We start from the raw sequence: 24235 nt of genomic DNA, 5'->3' as shown, positions 1-24235 counted from the left end.
CATATAATGCACTTCAATGTTAACCAAACGGTTCAAGGTCCAAATGAGTTTTAGTGCAGCTTCAAACGACACCAGACGATGAATAAGGGTCTTATCTAGCGAAACGATAGCTCATTTAAAAAATAAATAAAAAAGTTTAAGTTTTAGAAGCACAAATGCTTGCCTTGCTCTGTTCTGTGATGAGTATTTGTGACTCTCCTGTTCAAACTCGTTCATCAAAATGAACGAATCTTTTTTCGAATCATGACTCGAAGGGCCCTAGATAGGACCCTTATTCATCGTCTGGTGTCGTTTGAAGCTGCACTGAAACTCTCATTTGGACCTTGAACTGCTTGATACCCAGTGAAGTGCTTTATATGGAGAAAATCCTGGAATGTTTTCATCAAAAACCTTCATTTCTTTTCAACTGAAGAAAGAAAGACGTGGACATCTTGGATGACATGGGGGTGAGTAAATCATCAGCAAACATTTTTTTTTAAAAGTGAACTAATCCTTTAAGGGCGAGATTGACTGAACGGGGAAAATTAGTGATCAAAAACAGCGCAGATAGGAGTGGAAAGTTCTTTGCATGATTTACTGACGTGACGACGCGTAAATTAAAGAACACAGACAAAGCCGATTCATCTGCACAATGACTTACGGAAAATTATCAGCTGGTTGCTTTTTTGAGTTAAATAAAGAGTTAAATAACTGCGCAAATATTAGTAAATCAACATGATTCAATTACTCTCCTCTCAAACATTTTGCATCTGAAAGGGAAACTCCAACAAACGAATGTGCAATAAGGTCAACACTGGCCTAGCCTTTTTAGTGCAAATGTTTCCAATGTGTCTTTAGTAAAACCTGACAGTAGTTTTATTTAACGGAAAAAGAGGGTTTGTGCTGGCGTAAGCTGTTAGTAAATCAGATTTTAGTAAATCAGATTGTATTATTTATTCAGATACCGGTATGGAAGAGACCACAAAAACGTGATATTAGAATAAACAAACATGGCAGACCACAGGCAAGAATAAATGGCACTAACAGTGTTTGGGCAGCTATTTACAGAAAATTTGCGGGGAAAAAGGCGGTTTGGATGAAGTTGTGTTATTTTCCATCAGCTCGTTTTCTGATTGGAAATTGGTTTAGTTCCACATGACAGTCTACATAGTGTGGTTGCCTTAAGCCGGGCTCAGTACAGGAGTTTCAGGCCGATTAATGCCCGAAAACAATGCGTCCAGGGCATCGGTTCTGTCGTTTGACACAGATTATCTGTTAATGTGAGGCGTTTACAGATCAAATCTTAAACCTCTCGATCTGCTTGTGGACACATGGGGCCGCCCCAAAAACATCAAACATGTCTGATATATATAGAATTTTAAATTTGGGACAATTACAACTATGATTGCAATGAAAGACAAGTCTACAAGGAGACGGAAGTGATGGAACTTTTGAAATGGCGACAGCGAAACAACAAGCAGCTGTATGGGTCCGGTGGACAACAGAGATTAAGGAAGAGTTGGAGGAAATGAGGAAACACGACTGCCTCTATAATGTTTCCTCATATAATAATGTCTACAGCAAGTTACCCGACACAGTATCCATCTTGTTTACATCCGCTTTCCCCGTGAGTTGCTAAATCTGGCATGATAATCTTAAAACGATTTCACTTTTTTAATCTTAAATAGTGTGTAATGTTGCTGTTGGTGCATGAACAGTATCTGCAAAGTTGCAGCGCTGAAAGTTCAGTGTAAGCAGAGATGTCGTCTTTTAAAAATCAGGAAGTATATTGCCTACAAAAACGACTGTATTGGGACTACAGCTGGGTTTTAGACGTCACTAACCCACAAATTTACATCAACCCCTCCCTCCGGAATATGCAAAAAAAGGGCATGCGCATATTTCTGCGGCTCGTCAAGTGTGTTGTGTTCACCCAGCTGTCAGGTCTTCTGTGTTCAGGCTTCCCACGGACGCTGTACTTCGCCAACAATGGATACAATTTATGTTTGATTATGTTCCTGAAAATGACTATCGTAATTTAGCTCTCTGTGCTGCGCATTTTACGGAAGACAGCTTCCAGAATCTCCACGAGTTCAACACCGGACTCAACAAGAAACTGTTACTAAAACATGAAGCAGTTCCAACCAGAGGCAGCAGTTTTTGGGCCACAACCTGTAAGTAGGCTAAAACTTAATCATTTTAAATGTATTTGCATGTATAACTCCAGACATAGCCTTGTGTTTTATTTTTTTAGCTTTATAGCCACTAGACTACTAGTTATGCTATTTTGTGTCTACGACAAACGCGTACAAACATTATGAACCTGAATTTTGCATAAGTACTAATGTTTTGAACATATTTTTCATGTATATATGCTTTATGACGTTATTTTCAATTTGATCAAGAACGTAAACTAATGCCAACGCTGTTTGAGTATAACATTAGTAGCCAGTCAGTTGCTATTGTTGCCGGTCAGATGCTATTGTGTAAAACAAACGTGCATAAAGTTAAAAAATGTAGCAAATTATCATTCAGAAACGTTTATTAAGAGCAGTGTGAGGTTCTGCTTGCCTCTCTTTATCGCCGCTTTCTCGGTCTAATTCTGCCTCTAACTGATACTGAAGTTCGACACTATTATTTACATCTGGACCGGAGCTCATGACATGCACGTTTCGCCCGTAAAGGTAAAGGGCGTTAACCGTCCGGACAACGTGAACGACAGTTTAGCCAATCACAACACACCGGGCCAAACGAACCAATCTGAGCTCACTGCCTGTTTCTGAGGGAGAGGTTTCATAGACTCAGGAAGTCAAACGGTCGTTCAAGGACAGAGGAGAGTGCGGCTGACATTCTCGGGTGAAGTTTATGAAAAATAAGACTTTTTAAAAAAAGAAAAACCACGAATACAGGTTATATTGCACCCCATAAACACAATCATGCAAAGAAAAAAAAACAGTCAACCCCCCCTTTAAGAATATCTTGTAGTGTATGATGAGCCACGATTTTCAAATCTTCAGGTGTGAATAGAAAATCTGAGAAGATTCTCCTTATGTGCGTGATGCAGACAGATTTCACAATCTGTTAAGATTTAAAAACTCCTGTAGTCTGAGCCCGGCTTTAAATGAATCGACTGGAAACTCTGATTGCTTTGTGTCATCACTCAAATAAATATTCTGAATCGTATTCTGCATTAATTTACTGAAAAACCTGATTATAAAATAAAAATAAAAATCACGACTTGACAATTTTTTTTTATATTTTTGCTGCGTTTTATTTTTTAGAGTAATTATAATAGTGGCTGTTTGTTTGAAAATGCTGGTTCTCTCAATTAAATAATAAATATCGAGATACTGAAAAAAATAGGGTGAAAAATATTTGTATGTATATCGCCCAGCCCTGAAATGGAGCTAAAAGATGAGGTAACCATCACGGTCTCCAAGGCAACAGCAGAACAAGGTCACGGTGCCTTTCTTGCCTCAGCCTCCACCCTTTTCCCTCTCTCCTCCGCCTCTGTCACCCTCTCCAAATGTGTTGCTATGCAGACTTTGTCATGCTCAAAATTCACAGGAAGTGGAGGAGGTGTGAAAGCAGCCAAGGTTAAAAGGAAGAGTATAGAATCAGAGAGAGAATAAAATAAGGACAGAAAAGAAGGGAGACTGAGGAACGTTGGCATTACACGCACCCACGCGGCGAACAGGAGAGCGTTTGGTGTTTAGCCTTAAAAGCACTGCACATACAGCACATAAATAAATGATGATTAACTCCCTCAGCTTTCTGATGAAATATCGGCGCAACGGATGCCCCGGCTTTTCAGCACAGCGGGTGGATTTCCATCAAAAACAAAAAAAAAAACAAACAAAAAAAACCCTGAATAAGCTATAAATTATGGGGGGGGGGGGGCATTATGGGCTAAAACAACAGCAGAGACATTAAGGGATTATTATTAGCATGTTATTTCCAAAAATACAAACGTGTTATGTTTTTACTTGACACATAAGGAGATGACCGATGAGGATAGGTAAATATTAGAGCTGGATCTCGTTATTTATTTATTTATTTTGCAGATTCTGAAATTGGTTGTTTGTCATGCGTTTTAAAGCATTATACTTTCTAAAGGTGTGTTTAATGAATAGATAAGTATTATAATGTATTATAACTGTGGTTACAATTATTCATGAGACCATACAATGCATTATAAGGTGCATTACCAGGCATAATTACTGCATTAAAATTACTTTTATAATGCATTATACATAAGAGCTTGAAGTAAAGCCTAATGTTTTCAATATCACAATATTTATGAAACAGCTCGGAAAAATAGTTGTTTTTCCCAGTCAGAGGGACCATCATTTAACCCAAAACTAAAACCATAAAGCATTTTTCTTACTTGATAAAATAAACATTAACTGAAATAAAAAAACAACAGTTGTTTTATTTCAGCTATTACTAGAGCAACATTTATCATCTTCAGTTTAAAGTTAAAGTACTAAAATAACTTAAATGAACCTTTATATAGACAAACTAATAAAAATAAGATTTTGTAAAAATAAAATATAAAAATAAAATATAATTCTAAATATTAACAACTATTGTTATATCCGAAACACTAAAATAATTTTTTTACTAAAACCTTAAATACATAAAAATATGTCACGCAGAGAATTTTTTGAGGGATGTACTGTAAATCATATAATTATAGTTTTGAATTGATTGTCTGATTCAAGGAAATGAATCAAACCTACCTAATTTGTACTGTATATATTTATATATATATATATATATATATATATTTTTTTTTTTGAAGAATGTTGGGATCCAAACTTCATTGACTTTCATTGTACGGAAAAAAGTCGAAAGAAAGTCATACAGGTTTGAAACAACATGAGGGAAAACTACGTTTAAATCACTAATAAACCATCTTAACACTAGTATTATTCGAGAGACAAAAACAAACAAACAAACAATCAAACTAACCCAATGACATGGTCTCTAGGAATCGTAATGGCTCAAAAGTGCATTAAAATATTAGATTGTGGATATGCATCATGCTCATGAAAAAAACATGCCCACAGCCCAATGTTCAAAACAGAGATCAGTGGGATAAACAGCTCATGACGTGGAGCCTGCTCATGCTAATCCAGTAAAAACAATGAGAAGAGCCCTATAACCGTTTTAAGCCATCACTGAGCTTGTTGAAGGGTGCGGCTGTTTCTAGGAAAACAATCAACAAAGAAACAATGGTGAGAGGGGCTTCTAAAGATGAACCAGCTTCTGAAAAATGGAAAGATGAGTCAAGGGTTTGGTCTTAAAATGAAACGAAAGCAGCAGGTGGAATACAAAGAAATTGTTTCAGAGGTTCTTGAAGCAGGGAGGGTGTCAGGTTGTGTGTGTGTGTGTGCGTGTGTCCTGGCTGTCAGAATCCATCAGAAACATGCACAAGCACCTCCGGCTGGAGAGAAGGGGGGTTGCCGGGTTCAGCTCGGGATGTAAAACGTTTTAACGATTCTTTTGTATTTGGAGATCTCAAGATTCCAGCGAATGAGGCGAATGACGGCCCTATAGAATGTATTATGTGTGTTGTAAGTTGTTTACGTTGCCTTCTTGTTTATGATAGTTAGTTTAGAGTGTTATCATAAGCTAGATTGCATGTTGTTCTGTTCATTTCTTTTGCACCTCCCCTTTAAATCTTCTGGATCTCTTTTTTGTCATCCAGTACCTAAAATGATTTTAATATCTGTAACCAGACAGTTTGATTCCAAAATAAAGATTCTTGTTGTAATTTACCCACTCTCAGTGTAACACACAACGACCCTTTTTGTATAATGTTCATGCTGCTCTTTTCCATTGAACAAAGCTTACAGTGTGTGCTACTGTATATTTAAAGCCTTCGAAAACAATATGCTAGCTTTTTGATGAATAGACCAAAACTCATTATGCACTGATAGTCGATTTCTTGAAGTTGGACTACTTTAACGGCCCATTTATGGCGCTTTTTTATGTCCTTTTTGAAGTTTGAAACCCTATTTGCTTCAATGTATGAAAAAGAGCAGCTCAAACATTCCTCCAAGATATAGCACACTTCCACAAGCCTACATTATTTAATCAGTCTCAGTAAGTTGCCACAAAAAAAGCCTCAAACAAAGAAACGGAAGCAAAACGACTTTAAGGTATTAGAAGAAATACCTTAAGATTAAAAACAAGCAGCCATTTGCATTGGGAGAGCAATACGCTCCAGTAGGGGATTAGAGCCATATGGTGAAGGCCAACAGCCGAAAGGCCACGAGTATAACAACATGTTTTCATGCAGGGAATTCAGCTCCCCATGTGTACACAACCAAATCCCACCCAACAAACATGAACTGGGAGAGAGAGAGGGTGTCACAGTCGGACATGCTGCCATTTGAAGACAAACCTCTGCCTTCCACTGAAGTTAACTGGGATTTAAACTGGCATTTGAGCTAATCTAGTTTGGCTGACTAAAACACTTAAGTATTGCACATCAGTAAAGCTTAGGCTACATCAGGTTTAACTAGATGCTTCTGTGCAACTTTTCTACTAGTAGACTGTAGCACACGCATAGCTCATCCAATCAGACTTCAGTGTTGGACATATCTATTCTATAACATATAATAAATCAATCAGTAAATTTAATTAAAAAAAATTGATCAAATGTAGGCAAAATGAAATGAAATTGGAAGTGAATATGAAACATTAAGGAGGTATTTACTTACCGTGCAAATGGAATGTAGGAGATACTGTACCTAAAAAAAAACACAAATGCACAGAGTTAATACCTAATGCCCCATTAAAGGCTTAGAATAGATTCATAAACAAAACGATCTGGAAACAAGAATAAATCCATAAGTACGTCAGTTACAGCTTGCTTTTAAAGTAATGAAATGATGTAACAGCAGATGTGCTTACATTGAGCTCATTAATGTGTTTTTGAAAGAGGACAATTATGCTCACAAATGCTGCATTTATTTGAACAAAAATAATGTAAAAACATTATAATGTGAAACATTATTACAATTAAAAATACATGTTTTCTATTTGATTAGCAGCTGGGCCAATCAGACACAAAATTAATGTATATTTAATAAATAATCCAACTGACCAATAACCCAACGACAAAACTAAGTGCCAAGATCATCCTGAACACTAAATGTTTCTCTTATTTTTGATCCCCCCCCAAACCAATGTAAGCTCAGCCTCAAATCAATGAGGCCCACAATCAATCAGTTTAAAAATTAAATATAAAAACCTGTCCTAATTGAAAGAAAATAAGTAGACAAAAAGGCTGAATACAATATTTGGTGATAACATAGCATAATGAGAGATTTATACGCATTTTTTTTTTTTCGTAGGCTTGAGTGTGACTGTGCCATTTTGATAAAAAAAGCATTTAAAAACGAACTTCCAGGTTAAACATTGAAGCACACTAGTGTGATAAATTGCACAGAATATCTTTAAAATTTTATTTAAAAAATATTTTAAATAAAAAAAATGTAGGTGCATGAGCTCAGATCTCTGATCAATCAGAACCCAAAAGAAAAACCTGTCCTGATTGAAAGAAATCAAGTTGCCAAAAGATTGAATCAAATATTTGATGATAATATATAAGAATATGAGTTATAAGCTATTATTAGCCGCGTTTCCACTGCCGGGCCAGGGCCGGGCCGTGCTAGTGCGTGCCAGGGCCAGTCGCGTTTCCACTGTCACTTCCGGGGCTTGATCGGGGCTTCCTCAGGGCCAACGGCCAGGATTTCTGGCCCGTCGAATACCTTGGGCCAGAGGGGGCCAGCTCGGGCTAGAGGCGTGCTCAAGGTAAAAGGCGGAGTTTATCGGTGTTATGGAACGTTATGATCTGAAGCAAGATGCACATAGGGGTGTCCATGTTTAACCGATTAACCGTTTAAAATTGCATAACATTTTAATTTGAACTGTAGGCCTATGCCAAATGCTGCGCATTGTTAGGCTATATATAGCTACATATCGACGAATTTTCAGATATTTGTTTGATTTTTTTGCCCCTTAAACATTTAAAATATTTGACAAATTAATATGAAAAAAAAATATATTTTACTGGTTTTCTGAGGCCAAATTAGAACCTGGAAATGATATTTTCCCCGCAGTGCTGAATGAGAAGAGCCGTAACCACAGCCTATATAAGGGGATTTATGGGTGATTTATAGGCTATAATAAATGTGTCTGATAATAAAATAATATAAAATAACGAGGCATTAATTGTTTATTAATAAAATATTCTTTTCTAAATGATTTTCGGCTAAAAACATATCTCCATCTCCGGATGCACATTTAGAGAGAAATTAAGCTACATAAACATAGAAGATATTGGCTTTCGATTCGAATTTGTTCGTTTTAAATTGGACATTTAAAGCTTTAATCTACAAAGGATATAACCCCTGTAGACTAAAGCTTTAAATGTCCAATTTAAAACGAACAAATTCGAATGCGGTGGCTGTTTCAGGTCTCGCGCTTCAGTTCACGGAGATCATGAAGCGCGCCTTGATTAATTGTTAAAGCACAACGTTTTCTTGTTATAAATAAATTTATTTGCGAATAATGTATTATTATTTTCTGTATGACCAGAAATTAAAGAGTATTTTAAGTTGTTTCCACTAAAAGAAATGCAATGAAAATGTTCACATGATGGGCGTCTCGCAGCCATCAGTGCGTGCTCCACACACACTGGATATGCGCTGATATTTGTCAAAAATATTGTGTTTATTTGTGCTCTGTTCCTTTTTTGGATAAAGGCGTCTTCTACATATGCAGCCTAATAAAATGTTACAATAATGATGATGATGGTTATTATTATTATTATTATTTGCAGACACTGAGTTTTTGTGAAATGGACGTTTTGCTTATTTTCAATTGGCAATTTCAGTTTGAAGGGTGATGGAAATGGGGCTTTAACTGCTCCGTACTTGCTGCGTTTTATTTCTATAAATTAATTTCGTTTCAAATGGGGTCCAATCAATTATTAAAGGTGTTAAAAATTTACTCTGTTTCTCGAGGTTGCGGCGCGCACACTATGCACCGAGTATTAACCGATGGGCCTCGGTTAACGATTAATGAATAACTTGAAAACGTGCCCGCAGCCCTACTTGTTATATCACGCAAAAAATCGCTGCTTGAAATGGAGAATCGCCTGTAGCCTACTGGTCTCGGGACACTATTGCAGCCACTACGGCAGGTGAGTTAATATAACGTTACATGCTAGGCTCGCTATCTTCCTAATTTAAAAAATAAATTAATTCATAATACCCGCTGAAATGGGTTGGGTTTTATGACGTTTGATCCTGAAAGGCGTGTTAGGGGTGGGGTCTGGGGCAGCGCTGTGGGGCTACTGGCCCGGCAGTGGAAACGCAAGCCCGGTGCTTGAGGCCCGAGGCCACTAGCTCGGCCCGGCTCGCTGTTAGCTCTGGCCCAGCCCTAGCCCGGCAGTGGAAACGCGGCTATTGACCATAAACACAACAAGTGTAATGTGTGTGTGTGTTGTTGTTTTTTTTTGTTTTTTTGGAAAACAACATAAGGGTTAAATAAAACTTATTTAATGATTCTGCGGTCACTACTTGCAAAACAAAGTCCCTTGAATGATGTGCTCAGCTACATTCTCTGTGTTGTACTGTACCTAATGGACAGGTTAATTGATTGAACATTTATTTTGCTGCTTTAAGCTAATGATCCAAATATTTATAATGAATTATAATGAGTTATAAATATTTAGGTCATTTATAGAAAATTATAAACTATGTTAATTAAAACTTATATTATATCTGGAAATTAGAACTAATAATAATTAATTATTAAACTTTCATTGAGCTAATTTGCTACATTGAACATATTTTGAAATATTTCTATTTTTTAAGCTGAATTCTCAGCATCAGTACTCCAGACTTCAGTAATATGTTGATTTCAAGCTAAAAAAACAAAACAAAACATTCTTCATATTATTATCAATGTTAAGAACATTTGTGCTGCTTATTATTTAAATAAAATGTGATGCATGTTTCAGGATTCTTTGATGAAGAGAGTTTAAAAGAAAAGCATTAATTAGTAATTTCTTTTAAAAAAAACACGCACGCGAGAATGCATTTTAGACAGAATAAAATAAAAATTCAAAAGGACACCGTATACAGTCTATTGTGTGCTTAGCCTAATGTTTCAACCGATTATTAAGAAAGGTTATTAGGGATTTGTTACACATAACTGACTTCAAATGCCAATGTCCTGACAGCTTCTCAGACATGTCTAGCATTAATGAATCCTTCTGTCCTATTTCTCAGTATCATACAAAGGTTCAAGAGGTTGCCAGAGTGATCGCTGTCACAGTGTGAAAGAAGAGAATGTCCTGACAGTGAAACTGATGGCAATTACATGGCTAATAAAACCTGGCCTATTGACGCATGCAAAACTGGACACACAACCACCCCCTACACACACAGTGTTACATCACTATTCATCTGTGTATTCAACCAGTACTGTGTAATATATAATCACATATAAAATTCAATATCCTAGGCCTTTTGAAACTTTTCTTAAACTTTCATGCAAAGCAAATTTAGTTTGTTTTGATGAACTTTTCTAGATCAAACTGAGAGAATCCATGTGTGTGATGTGATGCATATAAAATTAGCCATTTGGGTTTACTGCACTGAGCCCCGTCCACCTGCTTCTGCACCTGTGCACTGCTCGAGGCCAGGTGAAGGGGTCAAGTCACGCTTAGAGGATCAGATTATTCCTGCTTCCCAGTTCCACTTAGCTGCTTTAGTGGCATGGGAATACTGCCCATCTGCCCATCTGTACCTTATATTCTGGGCAGCGAATAGCCTTTAAGAGGTCTTCAAGTGTGAACAAACTTAAAGGTGTCAAAGGTAAGTGGGTTCTGATGTCACTACATTGACATGCCTCATGACAATTAATTAGCTCGTACTGCACGCAATCAGGGTTTACACGCAGATTTCACAACAGGGTCAATTTGGTCACACATATATGCTGCGTTGCCCAACAGAAAGCTGCTTGGTTTAAAAGTAGCGAATTGTGCTTCATACATCACTACACTATTGACAACAGACTTTTTTGTTACTGTTGCCTTAGCATACACCATAAATAATTATCAAATGCTTGCATTCTTTAGTTTTTTGTCTTGGAAAATGGCTGTTCATAAACACATTTTGTCATCACACCAACAATCTACCTACATAATCACTCCTCTCATTTGTCACATCATCACTCACCCTGATCATGGGTTTATTTTTGTCCCATTTTCTCACCTTGCCAAGTACTCAACCCCCCACCTCTAAATCTGCTGCCAGACATTGATGACAAACGGCACACATGGTTAAATGAACAGGTAATTAGCCTACACTAGTTGAGATGCCCAGGCAGAGAGGTTCCAGAGAAGAGCTGAACAAGCTGCCAATTTGTTTGAGGTGCCCATATGCGCAGCACTACCAAAAGAGTGATTTAGAAAAAGCCTAGTTTTCCAGATTCCAGGCACATTCATGACACACACAGTACCATGTAACACACAGTCACAAATATCATGAGATGACGTACAAACCCGATTCCAAAAAAGTTGGGACACTGTACAAATTGTGAGTAAAAAAAGAATGGAATAATTTAGAAATCTCATAAACTTGTATTTTATTCACAATAGAATATAAATGACATATCAAATGTTGAAAGTGAGACATTTTGAATTGCCATGCCAAATATTGGCTCCTTTTGGATTTCATGAGAGCTACAAATTCCAAAAAAGTTGGGACAGGTAGCAATAGGAGGCCAGAAAAGTTAAATGTACATATAAGGAACAGCTGGAGGACCAATTTGCAACTTATTAGGTCAATTGGCAACATGATTGGGTATAAAAAGAGCCTCTCAGAGTGGCAGTGTCTCTCAGAAGTCAAGATGGGCAGAGGATCACCAATTCCCCCAATGCTGAAATAGTGGAGCAATATCAGAAAGGAGTTTTCTCAGAGAAAAATTGCAAAGAGTTTGAAGTTATCATCATCTACAGTGCATAATATCATCCAAAGATTCAGAGAATCTGGAACAATCTCTGTGCGTAAGGGTCAAGGCCGGAAAACCATTCTGAATGCCCGTGATCTTCGGGCCCTTAGACGGCACTGCATCACACACAGGAATGCTACTGTAATGGAAATCACAACATGGGCTCAAGAATACTTCCAGAAAACATTGTCAGTGAACACAATCCACCGTGCCATTCACCGTTGCCAGCTAAAGCTCTATAGGTCAAAAAAGAAGCCATATCTAAGCGGGAACCAGAAGCGCAGGCGTTTTCTCTGGGCCAAGGCTCATTTAAAGTGGACTCTAGCAAAGTGGAAAACTGTTAAGTGGTCAGACGAATCAAAATTTGAAGTTCTTTTTGGAAAACTGGGACGCCATGTCATCCGGACTAAAGAGGACAAGGACAACCCAAGTTGTTATCAGCGCTCAGTTCAGAAGCCTGCATCTCTGATGGTATGGGGTTGCATAAGTGCATGTGGCATGGGCAGCTTACACATCTGGAAAGGCACCATCAATGCTGAAAAGTATATCCAAGTTCTAGAACAACATATGCTCCCATCCAGACATCGTCTCTTTCAGGGAAGACCTTGTATTTTCCAACAAGACAATGCCAAACCACATACTGCATCAATTACAACATCATGGCTGCTTAGAAGAAGGATCCGGGTACTGAAATGGCCAGCCTGCAGTCCAGATCTTTCACCCATAGAAAACATTTGGCGCATCATAAAGAGGAAGATGCAACAAAGAAGACCTAAGACAGTGGAGCAGCTAGAAGCCTTTATTAGACAAGAATGGGACAACATTCCTATTCCTAAACTTGAGCAACTTGTCTCCTCAGTCCCCAGACGTTTGCAGACTGTTATTAAAAGAAGAGGGGATGCCACACAGTGGTAAAAATGGCCTTGTCCCAACTTTTTTGAGATGTGTTGATGCCATGAAATTTAAAATCAACTTAGGTTTCCCTTAAAATTATGCATTTTCTCAGTTTAAACATTTGATATGTCATCTATGTTGTATTCTAAATATAATATTGAAATTTGAAACTTCCACATCATTGCATTCTGTTTTTATTCACAATTTGTACAGTGTCCCAACTTTTATGGAATTTGGTTTGTACAATGAAACTATATCTTGAGATGAAACGTTGGCAGGCTGGGCTAGAGCATGTACATGAGGGAAGTACTGTATGACAATTCAGATGCCAATCTCAGACAATAATGTGTTTTTTCTCCAACCTTTAGCGTGCAGAATCAATTATAATTAAAACTATTATATTAAAATTGATTATATCATAAGCATACTTCTGAAAGAGTGTAAATCTTTTAAAAATGGTTTTCTGTTTGTAAGATCCATCTGACATGCCAATGTCTTCAACAAAGTGTTTTGGGGTGGGATCTCTAATTATTGAGGAAATTACTACTTTTAACAATGAATATCCATCCAACCATCCATACATCCCATCCATATGATATTTTGACGAATGTTGGTAATCAAACCGTTGACAGTAGCCACTGACCGACAACTCTCTGGTAATTATCATTCTTCAAAATATCTTCTTTTTAGTAAAAAATAAATAAATAAATAAACTTATACATGCAGGTTTAGAAAAACTAAATGCTATTTTTAATGGTTTTTTTTAACTCTTTAATGCTATATCACATTAAAAACTCAATGTTTTTTTTTATTTTGTTACTTTTAAAGGCCAATTCACACCCACAGATGCAGACGAGTTTTTTGTCAAGTTTTGTTGGATCAGTGTTGTCCCTGTTGGCATTGGTCGCCGCTTGTTTTTGCCGATTTAACATGTTGAGTCATGGAATATTTGAGAAGTGATGTACTGTAATCTGATGACTGTCCACATTGGTGTAGTGTGAATTGGACTTTAAGTTTTTATCAAGACAACATTGCAAGTTTGTCTCAAAAAACTACACAAGTCTGACAAAAATAAAGAGAAAGAGAAATAAATAAAAGAGAGTTTATGGTATTTGTGTCAAACAATAATTATTCTATTATTCGAAACAAGCATTTTTTAAAGGATGGTTGACAAATGTCTTTCACCTACCACGTCATGGCCAAAAATTGCAAAATGCAGAAAAGGATCGCCAGACCCTTTTTGTGCCACTGCAGGGAGAAAAAAAAATTAGTATTGTACATTTTCTCAAGTGAATACGCTAATTATCAGCAATACACCTCTTCTGTATGAAGCTTACCCAAAATACTGCGCATAATGTCAACACAAGGAATAGCTGGGGGAAGAGCAAACACAAGGTAAGAGACTGATCAAATACCCATGAGGCATAGCAAAAATCATTTTAATAGCTATATACTTGCATTACATGTGGAAACAATGACCTATTAATGTGCACCTATTATGCAAAATGCACTTTTACATGGCGTTTGAGCATAAATGTGTGTACACGACCACCCTATAATGATAAAAAAAATCCATCCAGTGCTTTTTTTTTTTTTTTTTTTTAAATCTCCATAAATAATGAGCACAGTCTCAGAACAAGCCGTTTTCAGATTTGACTGTTCAAATCCACAACTGTTGACTGACACTGCAGCTTTAACATAGACCCGCCCTGAGTGATCTGTACACAGTCCACAAGTGTTTTATGGATAAGACTTTAATGCGCACTTATACTGTGTTTATTCAGCTCTTACAGAGATTCTCTAGAGTTAAACTAACGCTTCATCTTTTGTGTGATGTACTCTTCATTAAACTCATCAGAATATTTTTGGCCATCATTCGGATCTGGACCGCTATAACAGGCTTATACTAATAGTGGATAAAAGCAAGATGAAAAATAAGTTATAACCGCAATTAAACTTACTAGACTATACCTGTTCTATCTCCATAGAGCATATATTCTCTGGCTCTGTAGGCATTATTGTCCGAGCTTGTGAGGCTCCACTCCGAATGAAAAACATTCAGACAGCCTACTTTTAAATATTGAAAGCACTCTTTGTTTATTGCTTGTAATGCTTCTTTTTGTTCCTCTTCATTTACTAGCTTTTATATTTTGAAGCTATATTAGTTTATATATCCTGTTTAAATTTTTTAACATATAATTGGTTTAAATACATATTTTAAGTGTTATTAAGAATAATTAATAAGAAAAAAAAAGTAGATCGGATCATGAGCTGCCTATAGGATTCCCATCCCTAGTGTACAATGATTTATTGCTTGTCTTTGTCGACTAATACAGAAGGTAAAGAACTTAAAACGTAATCGCAATATTGTTTAAAAAAAAAAAAAAAAAAAAAAAAACGCAATTAGATTATTTTCTATAATCGTCCAGCCCTAATAGGAATAACCCATATAATATTATATTTGTGAAATGAGTCAAATATGATCTATTATTCTCTTCATAGGATGCAGTAATTCAGATTAAGAGTATTTAAATAGCTAGTGAAGCACTTCAAATTTAAACCTATGAGAATTACAATAATACTAAAAAACAAACCTGCGTGTGCTTATCTGTAATATCCCAAGCAAGCCGTTTCCTATGTGCTGATGTCATATCTCTCGTCTTATATTTATATGCCAGACACAACCAATTATACATATGCTAGACACAACCAATTCTACATTTTAACAATCATTAGACACAAATATTTAATCATCCTTTTTTAAATTGTTTCATTTGAAAAGTGGACTGGTGCGATTTTTTTTCTTAAACCCATATCACTTGGTTTGACACTGTAATCTAATACAATGACAAGGTAAAGAACATAAGGAGAATATCTAATAAGGATGAGTCAACTCTTCAGCTATGAGGTTAAATTTGTCTTTCTAAAATGACTTTTCTCATTATCTCTCCAGTGCTGACGCAGTGTGGTGTGTGCCAGAGGCTCTTTCTTACCAACATCATAATGGTGGCTATAAGCCTGGTGGGGTCAAACATACGCTTCAGCTGTTTAAGTGGACCCATCAGAAAACAGGTGCTGTGGAAAAACAGTGACACAGAATGAGTCCAATTCGCAAGAGGACACATGTTTCCATCACTCACAGTAACACTAAAAGTGCATTAATAACTTACAAAAGCAAAATCATCTGTTGTTCTACTTTTCTAGAGTACACAATAATGACTGTTTTGTCTATCTATGCTATTGTGTATCACTCTGAGTGTTTCAGATTTCACCAGTAGTAAAAAGTTAACAGGGAAAAGTCCAACCCAGGCATTTCTGCAAACGGAAAACACGTTGTGTCCCCGCACGTTCAATGTTTTGAAGCATCGAAAATACATTTTGGTCCAAAAATAAAAACTATGACTTTATTACACATTGTATTGTCCACAGTGACGCTGCTGAAGTGTTCTCTGATAACCAGTAACCAGATAATTCGATCGATTAATTTGAGAGTGAAGTTGTAATCACGGATCGAATCAAAGGAAGATTTTATCAACTGGTTCAGTAGGCAATTGTTTGGAGTTAAAAAATATATAACTCGCGCTGCATATTTAGTAATTTTGCCTCAGAAACAGGATTATACATTCATTTTAACAAGCAGGATGTTCATTCATGCTGAATGCTATTTTCATGTTTAAAAAGTAACTATACATAAGAGAAGGAAAGATGCGGATAACTATACATTATTTAAGGTTATTTCTCGTAATGATATTGATATAGCCTATGAATGTTGTTATCAAGTAAACTTCATGCTTTCCCCGTTGCGAACGTGCACTCCTCTAAACTGTAGCCTGGGTGCTGCTGCTCTGCTCAAGTTGACGGCTGCCTTTCCCCCCGAACATATCACGTTAACAGCAATCCTTTAGAAAATGTAATTCCTTTGTGGATCCTCTTGATCTGCTTTCTCCATGTTACTTTGACAAATCTCAGCATCAGTCTCACGCGCGCTGCACGGGAGTTAACCACGCCCTCTAATTTGCATTTCGCGGTATACACGGAATAAAAAAATCTGTTACGACTGACGTTTTCTATCGCGGTAACGATATATATCGCCATATCGCCCAGCCCTAAATAAAATCATAATTTTTGTTATTTGGTTATCTCTGTTGGTTGATGTCGTTTTACAGAAAGAATGTTGTGACAGTTGGTCAGTGTTGTTTAGTACCGCCCCTCCTCCACTGTGATTGGACGGGTGGGTAAAAAGTAACAGTGATGAGCGCTGCGTTTTATCCAAAGTTGAACAACTCTCTGCGACCAGTAAAATACGCTGAGCACTAGGGATGGGACGATAACCGGTTTCACGATAAACCGTGATAAAATGCACTGACGGTTAGTATTATCATTCAAAATTTAATTATCATTAAAGCCGTGTTTGATTATCGCGATTTTAATGACTCACTGAATCCTGTCGGCCAGTCTGACGCAGGCGCGCAGCACGCAATATTTTTTTTAATTACTATTCGAGAAGGAATGGCGGAAGGCAGTGACCGTGCTCAGGAGATTTTTCAGCCTTTTAAGAGGACCAAATCTGAGGTGTGGTCATATTTTGGGTTTTACAAAAGTCCTGAGGGAAACTTGATCGAGGATGGTCACCCTGTCTGCCGAACAAAAAGTCACTGCAATAGAAACACTTCAAATCTGCTGAGTCGTCTTGTGTGATCATCACCTGAACGCAAGGCAAGTTAACTTTGACCTTAATACCAAAACTACGTCTGGGAAACAATTGGGCACGAAATGTTGTTTTGAGTTGAAACATTTTATGTCACTCACTTGAAATAGGCATGAAGCTTCCGCGAAGAAAAGTTTGTAGCAAGTGGATTTGAGCCAAAGACGAACGAACAACTTCAAACAAGACTATTATTAAGAGTGATATTTTAAGGGATAGTAAAGTATAGATACATCACGTATTAAACCGATTTTATTTTTACCACATAATTACGGGAACATATTGAATTGATAATGAGATTAGCTAATGTTTTAAATCTTACCTGTTTATGAATTCATTTTGTCAAACAATCGTCCAGACAAGATACATCACACCAATATTATCAAACTCTGTAAGCAATAAATCAACTCTGATTTGATTTTTGCAATACAATCAAAAACCGGAGACGCAAGACGGCAAGTTGTATTTGAATGAAACAAGAGCGCGCGTCCGTTGTGATATGAAAGTGCGCTGTGTAATAATGCGTTGCTATTGACGACGGGCATTATAAAGAAGCAAATGCCATAGAATAGAATCTTGCTTAAAAAACTGCATAGAGGGGCTTGTTTTATTTGTTGTTTGTTGATTTTCAATTATAAAACTTGTTGAAATGTTTTCAGTGTGAGCATTAGTTCTTTTTGAGCACTTTCATAAATTTTTAACAAAACCGTGATAATATTGATAATCACGATTATTTTGGACACTATAATCGTGATATGAAATTTTCATACCGTCCCATCCCTACTGAGCACTCAGCGCTTCAGCGTGAAAAAAAAAACGCTCAGCGTCTCGTTACACTCATGGCGTTTAAAAGGCGCGGTGCTCCCATTGAAAACAATTGAAAACATACACCAGGCGCGTGGAAAAACGCTTTGGTGGACACACGGCCTAACTAACCCACTGATGTCACATGGACTACTTTAATGATGTCTTTATTTCCTTTCTGGACAAGTATATTGTATATACATTTTCAATGGAGGGACAGAAAACTGTTGGACTACATCTAAAATATCTTATACTGTGTTCTGAAGATGAATGGAGGTCTTACGGGCTTGGAACAACATGAGGGTGAGTCATTAATGACATCATTTTCATTTTGGGGTGAACTAACCCTTTAATGTTTAACTGCACTAAAAAAAACCTGATGAACATGAATCTGTTAAAATGTTTTAATACGTTGGTGGTTGTACGTATAACGGCAGTTCTGAATTAAAATGTCTGGTGAGTGGTGATAAAAGATAAATGAAGAGTTCAGATGCAAAAGCCTCTAAATGCCATTTGAAATTTTCTTCTAGAATGACCATTTTTATCAAGCTTGTGTATTTAAGTTCAGTAATTTCACTTAAATGACAATTAATAGGTAATCTTCATTGCCATTTAAGTGAAATTACTGAACTTAAATATACAAGCTTGATAAAAATGATAATTTTAGAAGAAAATTTCAAATGGCACTTAGAGGCTTTTGCATCTGAACTCTTCAAATGCTCTTTCACGTTTGGAAATAGAGTCCCAACTTCAGTAAACCATACACATACCCAATAGTGTTAATAAAAGCAATTGTAGCATAAAAACACATATTGCCAAAAAAAAAAAAATACTTTACAACAGACATTTTAGACGCTATTAAAACATGTCAAGGATGCATAATGTCTAGAAAATGTAACAAGCAAAATTAAGACACATTAGAATCTTTGAGATATTAATGTTGCCTATTTTTATACCACAAGCATAATCAACACAAATATATAATATTACCCAGCCCTTGGTTTTTAACCATTACAAATATTTAATCTCCTGACCTTCGAAAAGCAAAATCCCATTAATATTCATCTGAGTGACAGGAAGACACCAACTGCACAAATTAGCATAATTCCTAAATCCATACAGCCCTATTATTAATTTATGGTGCAAGACATCAGCTAAATCAGTTAGCATTGCAATGCCGCAGAAGGGTGTGCAGACTCACTGAGAGTAGATGGACCGTGCTCAGGTCTCAGGGGGCTCAACCCATCTACCCTGCATTACTCAAGCAACCTTAACCAGGACACTCATTAGATCACAGAAACACTAATGCATGAGCCAGCCATGATGTCATCCTCTCTCCTATGAGAATACACATCTAGGGCAGCCATAATCTGACATTTTCTAACATTCCAACGAAGAAACAGGGCTTGCTGTCTTGCTTCTCCTTTAATCTACAATATGAGCTACTTCAAGCTAGAAGCAAACAATGAAAAGATTCAAATGAGTAATAACAAATGTCAGATCAGATAAACAGGACTTATATCATGATCTGAATCATCTTTTCAGTCTGGGTCACAGCCTTTAAATAAAGTTTCTGCTAATGTCATCCCTGTAGGTTTCCAAACCGCTACCATGACCAGAACCAATGTTGTGAGTATTTAAAGCAGGTAACCCAGACAGCATGACCTGTCACACTAAAGACTTCACCTCTGTAGCTCTGTCAGGACAAATCACTGAATAAAGACAGAGTCTAGTTACTAATCAAACTAGACTGGATTTTTTACTTAAGAGGCCGAATGGCTCAGTTTAATGATTTCTTACAGAGTTAAGACCTTCAAAGGAAAATGCAATCGTAGGATATGCAGAGGAGCAGTATGGGAGAATGCCAGGGGAATTCTTCTTGGTCATTTTTACATCTCACTGCCCTGGTTACTAACTGGGTCTCTTCCTTCTTCCTACATCATTATTGGAAATAGCTGACCGCAAGAGTTCATTGATACACCAATGTCATGCTTTTCTGGAATTTTAACTACAGTACACACCCATAACATTCCAGTATTTCACCCTAAACTCAAAAGCAAAAAGAGAGGGGAAAAAAAATTAAATGTACACTGAAACTTTTCTTTTACTTGGAAGTATCAAATTTAAATAACGAATCAATACATCAATCCTTTTTCCAACACACATTTCTGCTTTACTCTGACAAGCCTAATATAAGCGCTTATATTTTAGACTGCGCAGGATGGATTTCATGGAAAATTGCGTACATGTCACTCGCCAATACAATACGTGACTTATCATATATGTAAATGTATGGAGAAAAGTTGATCCGGCTGCTTTGACATGTACTGTATGGTGTGGGTCTGTGGGAATGGCAGGGTATAAAAACAAACAAAAGTTTACTCCTAGCAGAATCAGTATTTTAACGTTTCTGTTCATGTGTTCCTTCCGTAACGTTATAGTTCAGAAAACAGTTTGATTAGAAAAAATACGGGCAAATACCTCATTCAGGCACCTGCTACAGTGAATGAAGTCCTGCACACATTTTGTTGACTCCGGCTAGTATGTCTCTGGTTGTTTGCAGTGCAAGGGTAAATAAAAAAAAATAGCTCTTTGAATAAATACAGTGTTTTCTTTATTCAAAACATGATATGTGTAAAGGCAAATTTTGTATGTATTTGAGGAGCTGAGTAGCATGGTATTTGCCATCTAGTCATAGCCAATACAGCATGTGTGTAACACTTTGTCTTTTATAACAAGCTTTTTGATAATTATATTAAAAGACAGTAAAAACTGAGCAGCCATATATCTACAGTAACATTTGTAAAAGTTGATCAAACTTAAAGTCGGTGTGAAACGAAAGTTGAGATTGTCATATTTTTCCTTGTCGTGACGTATATCCAAGTGAAACAGCTTCTGAATTTAGAAAAAAAAATGTAGGGCTGGGCTTGATTTTGTCCTTTGGGAATTGATTGGATCGTTGGAGGTTGGGCGTTGCATACAAAATGGAGGCAGATTTGCATGCGATTCTCTGAGAGGCGATGCACCGAAAGCCGCAACCTCATCGGATCTGACCGCACCCTTTCGCCATCCCACGTGAGCGAAATAGAAGAGAAGGGAAGGGAAGGGTAATGTCTTTGATTAAAGATTATAAGTGTACATGAATTTTTAAAAAATAATGAAGTGCAGATAAATCATTTATAATAAACACTACAATTAAATATAAAAAGATTTGTCAAATTTGATTTCATGCCGACTTTAATGCGACGCACTTACTGCCTCAGATGCGACCGTTCTAATGACAAAACACAATTAATAATATAACACATGTAAGTGTCTGACCATATATAAAGCCACACTACTAACTTTCACCCCAAAGTGTTTAATCAAAAGTTTAATAAACTTTTTAATTTCCTAAATAATTGGGTTCTTCAATAACCTACAATTTTCACTGGTTTCAAAACACACCACCCTGGATATAACGTGTCATGGTAACATATCCTCGGATAAACTCCAGCGATCCAACAGTTACAACATGCTAGCACAATGCCTTGCGACTTATTAGGATAACTTGACAGCTAACCGTGGTAATTTCACTCACGTTGAATTGCACATCACATTTGCAGGTGCCGTAGAGTTTGAATTCATGATTGGTTGACTGCCAAATTAAAATCTTAAAGGGCACCTATTATGGAAAATTCACTTTTACATGGTGTTTGAACATAAATGTGTGTTGGCAGTGTGTGATCAAAACCACCCTAGAATTATAAAAATCCATCCAGTAGTTTTTTTTACAATCTCAATAAATCATATGCACTGTCTCAGAACGAGCTGTTCTAAGATTCAGCGCTTTGTGACGTAGAATTGAGCAAGGGGTTTGATTGACAGTGTGGTTGTGGCATAGACCCCACCCTCGGTGATCTGTACAGCATCCTCCCATAGCATCCTCCATTGTTTCAACAACAGTCGGTAATGTCTCTTGGAATCATAAATGTTCTGTCGTGGGGTAATCCTGATGTTGTGGCTTAAAAGTTAATCCTCAAGTGTGGATCGTCATCTACTGTTTGCAATCCACTGTCACCTCCAGTAACAGTAAGTGTATTTTAAGATTTTTGAGAATAGTCATTTCAGTCAATGTCTATGGAAGCCAATTCAACAACAAATGCGTCTAAAGTTGTTGTCGTCGTAGTATGTCTGTGTAGGCTATATAATTTAAACATTGTTTGTATAGTGTGTAACCACACGTTTATAAATATATATATATATATTTTTAAAGATATTGTATTAAAAAAAACTGCATATATGTTGTTGTTCTGTAAGTTAGCCATCTCCTCACATTTGCCACAGAAGCACCTGTATGACAAGTAAACATGACGCAACAGGTCCTTCGCATAAATGTAATTTCACTTGCACTTAGCAAACTTTATCACAGAATGTGTATGTAGTTTCAAAAAATTGCGCCAGCGTTAGTGTTTGTGTGTGTCTGTGTGTGTTCCACATCCATAATTGCAAATGGGACATGATTACAACTCTATAAGTACATAAATATATCAAATAACCATACCGAGACGTACTGGTCCATTCTCATTTGTGTTTATTCTGCCGGAGTCTCTTCGTACTATTTATATATTCAGATTCAAACGTACGCCGAATGACATTCAAAACAGCGGTTTCTCTCACTCTCTCAATACCGACTGCCATAGGTATCAAGTTACGCCCTCATCCAAAGGCAGAGCGGGGATATGCAGCTCATTTGCATTTAAGGTGGTATACACACGAAACAGCTCATTTTTAACCTGTTAACTGTGACCCCCCCTTTTTTGAATAGACATGAAAATGCACATTTCGAACTTAAATGGTTGTAATTCAAGAATGCTTTGGAATATAGACATATGATTGGTCTTGTTTTAAAGAAGACATTTGGCAGATTTTTGTAGAAGTGAAATAAATTAAGAAAGTGAAACAGAAAAAAGTTATAGAAGTTTGAGTTTATGGAAATGTACAATGTAAAAATATTAATTATTCATATTTTACATAAATATATATATTTTCAAAACCTGGGCTACTCTAAAATGGCAGAAAGATCAAAGCCAAAAATCTGAACAAGTTGTGTTTCAAATTTTAGGTTGATATCTCAAAAAATGAGCTTTCAGTAAGATTTTGTTTGAGCGCAGTACCAAACTTTTTCACTAGGGCACAATCAGACTCCATTACTGCCCATATAAGGGCGTCTCCATTTCCATTCGTGTTTTGAGTGATATGAACCATTATTTTCACAATTTTCATACAATTTCTGAAGTAGAGATCCTATTCAGAAGTAGCATGGTAAGTTTGGCAGATTTTGATATGAATTGAACCTCTAAGAAACACATACAAAGAACACGCATGTAAGTCATAGCTAGCTACCACGTCACAAATGGTGAATTTATTATTTTTTTCTTGATATTTCAAACTTTTCAGACCTTTTTTTCCAAAATAATTGAATGGATTCTATCTTTTGAACTTTTGGCATGAAAAAACAAACTGAGGTATCTACCATTTTTTCATGATTTTTCATGTTTACTGCTATTTTAAAATAAAGGTCTGAACACGCCTTATGAGTATGAAAATATTCTTGTATTATATTGATAAATTATGGCTCCTCTGTAATATATTTTGAAAATCAGTCACCAAATATGGAAACTAGAGATTGTAAGCTTTCAAATGATATATAGTTTGTCAATATTATTTAAGGTATTTACTAAGATATTATTGTTTTAAAAATATAGTGGCAAACGTCCCACCTGTGGGACGGTGACAGTTAAGTGGTTTAAACAGGGCCAAAATTGACATATT

The 24235-nt window shown here is 36.6% G+C and overlaps 1 protein-coding gene across 2 annotated transcripts in view; it reads right to left on the bottom strand.

The window, feature by feature from the left end:
- The window catches only part of sft2d1 (SFT2 domain containing 1), a 40334-nt gene that overhangs the window by 1182 nt on the left and 14917 nt on the right, over positions 1 to 24235 (bottom strand). For both annotated transcript variants that reach the window (XM_039652308.2, XM_039652299.2), the window contains exons 4-7: positions 15906 to 15987; positions 14250 to 14285; positions 14102 to 14160; positions 6711 to 6740 (exon numbers count right to left, since the gene is read on the bottom strand). In XM_039652308.2, coding sequence (XP_039508242.1) covers positions 6711 to 6740; positions 14102 to 14160; positions 14250 to 14285; positions 15906 to 15987 — 207 coding nt within the window. The remainder of the gene's footprint in view (positions 1 to 6710; positions 6741 to 14101; positions 14161 to 14249; positions 14286 to 15905; positions 15988 to 24235) is intronic.

Source organism: Pimephales promelas, chromosome 11 (assembly GCF_988280905.1).
Source record: "Pimephales promelas chromosome 11, fPimPro1.hap1.1, whole genome shotgun sequence".
NCBI classification, from domain to species: Eukaryota; Metazoa; Chordata; class Actinopteri; order Cypriniformes; family Leuciscidae; genus Pimephales; species Pimephales promelas.
The sequence above is the reverse complement of the archived record's forward strand: the minus strand, read 5'-3'. Positions and strand labels throughout refer to the sequence as shown.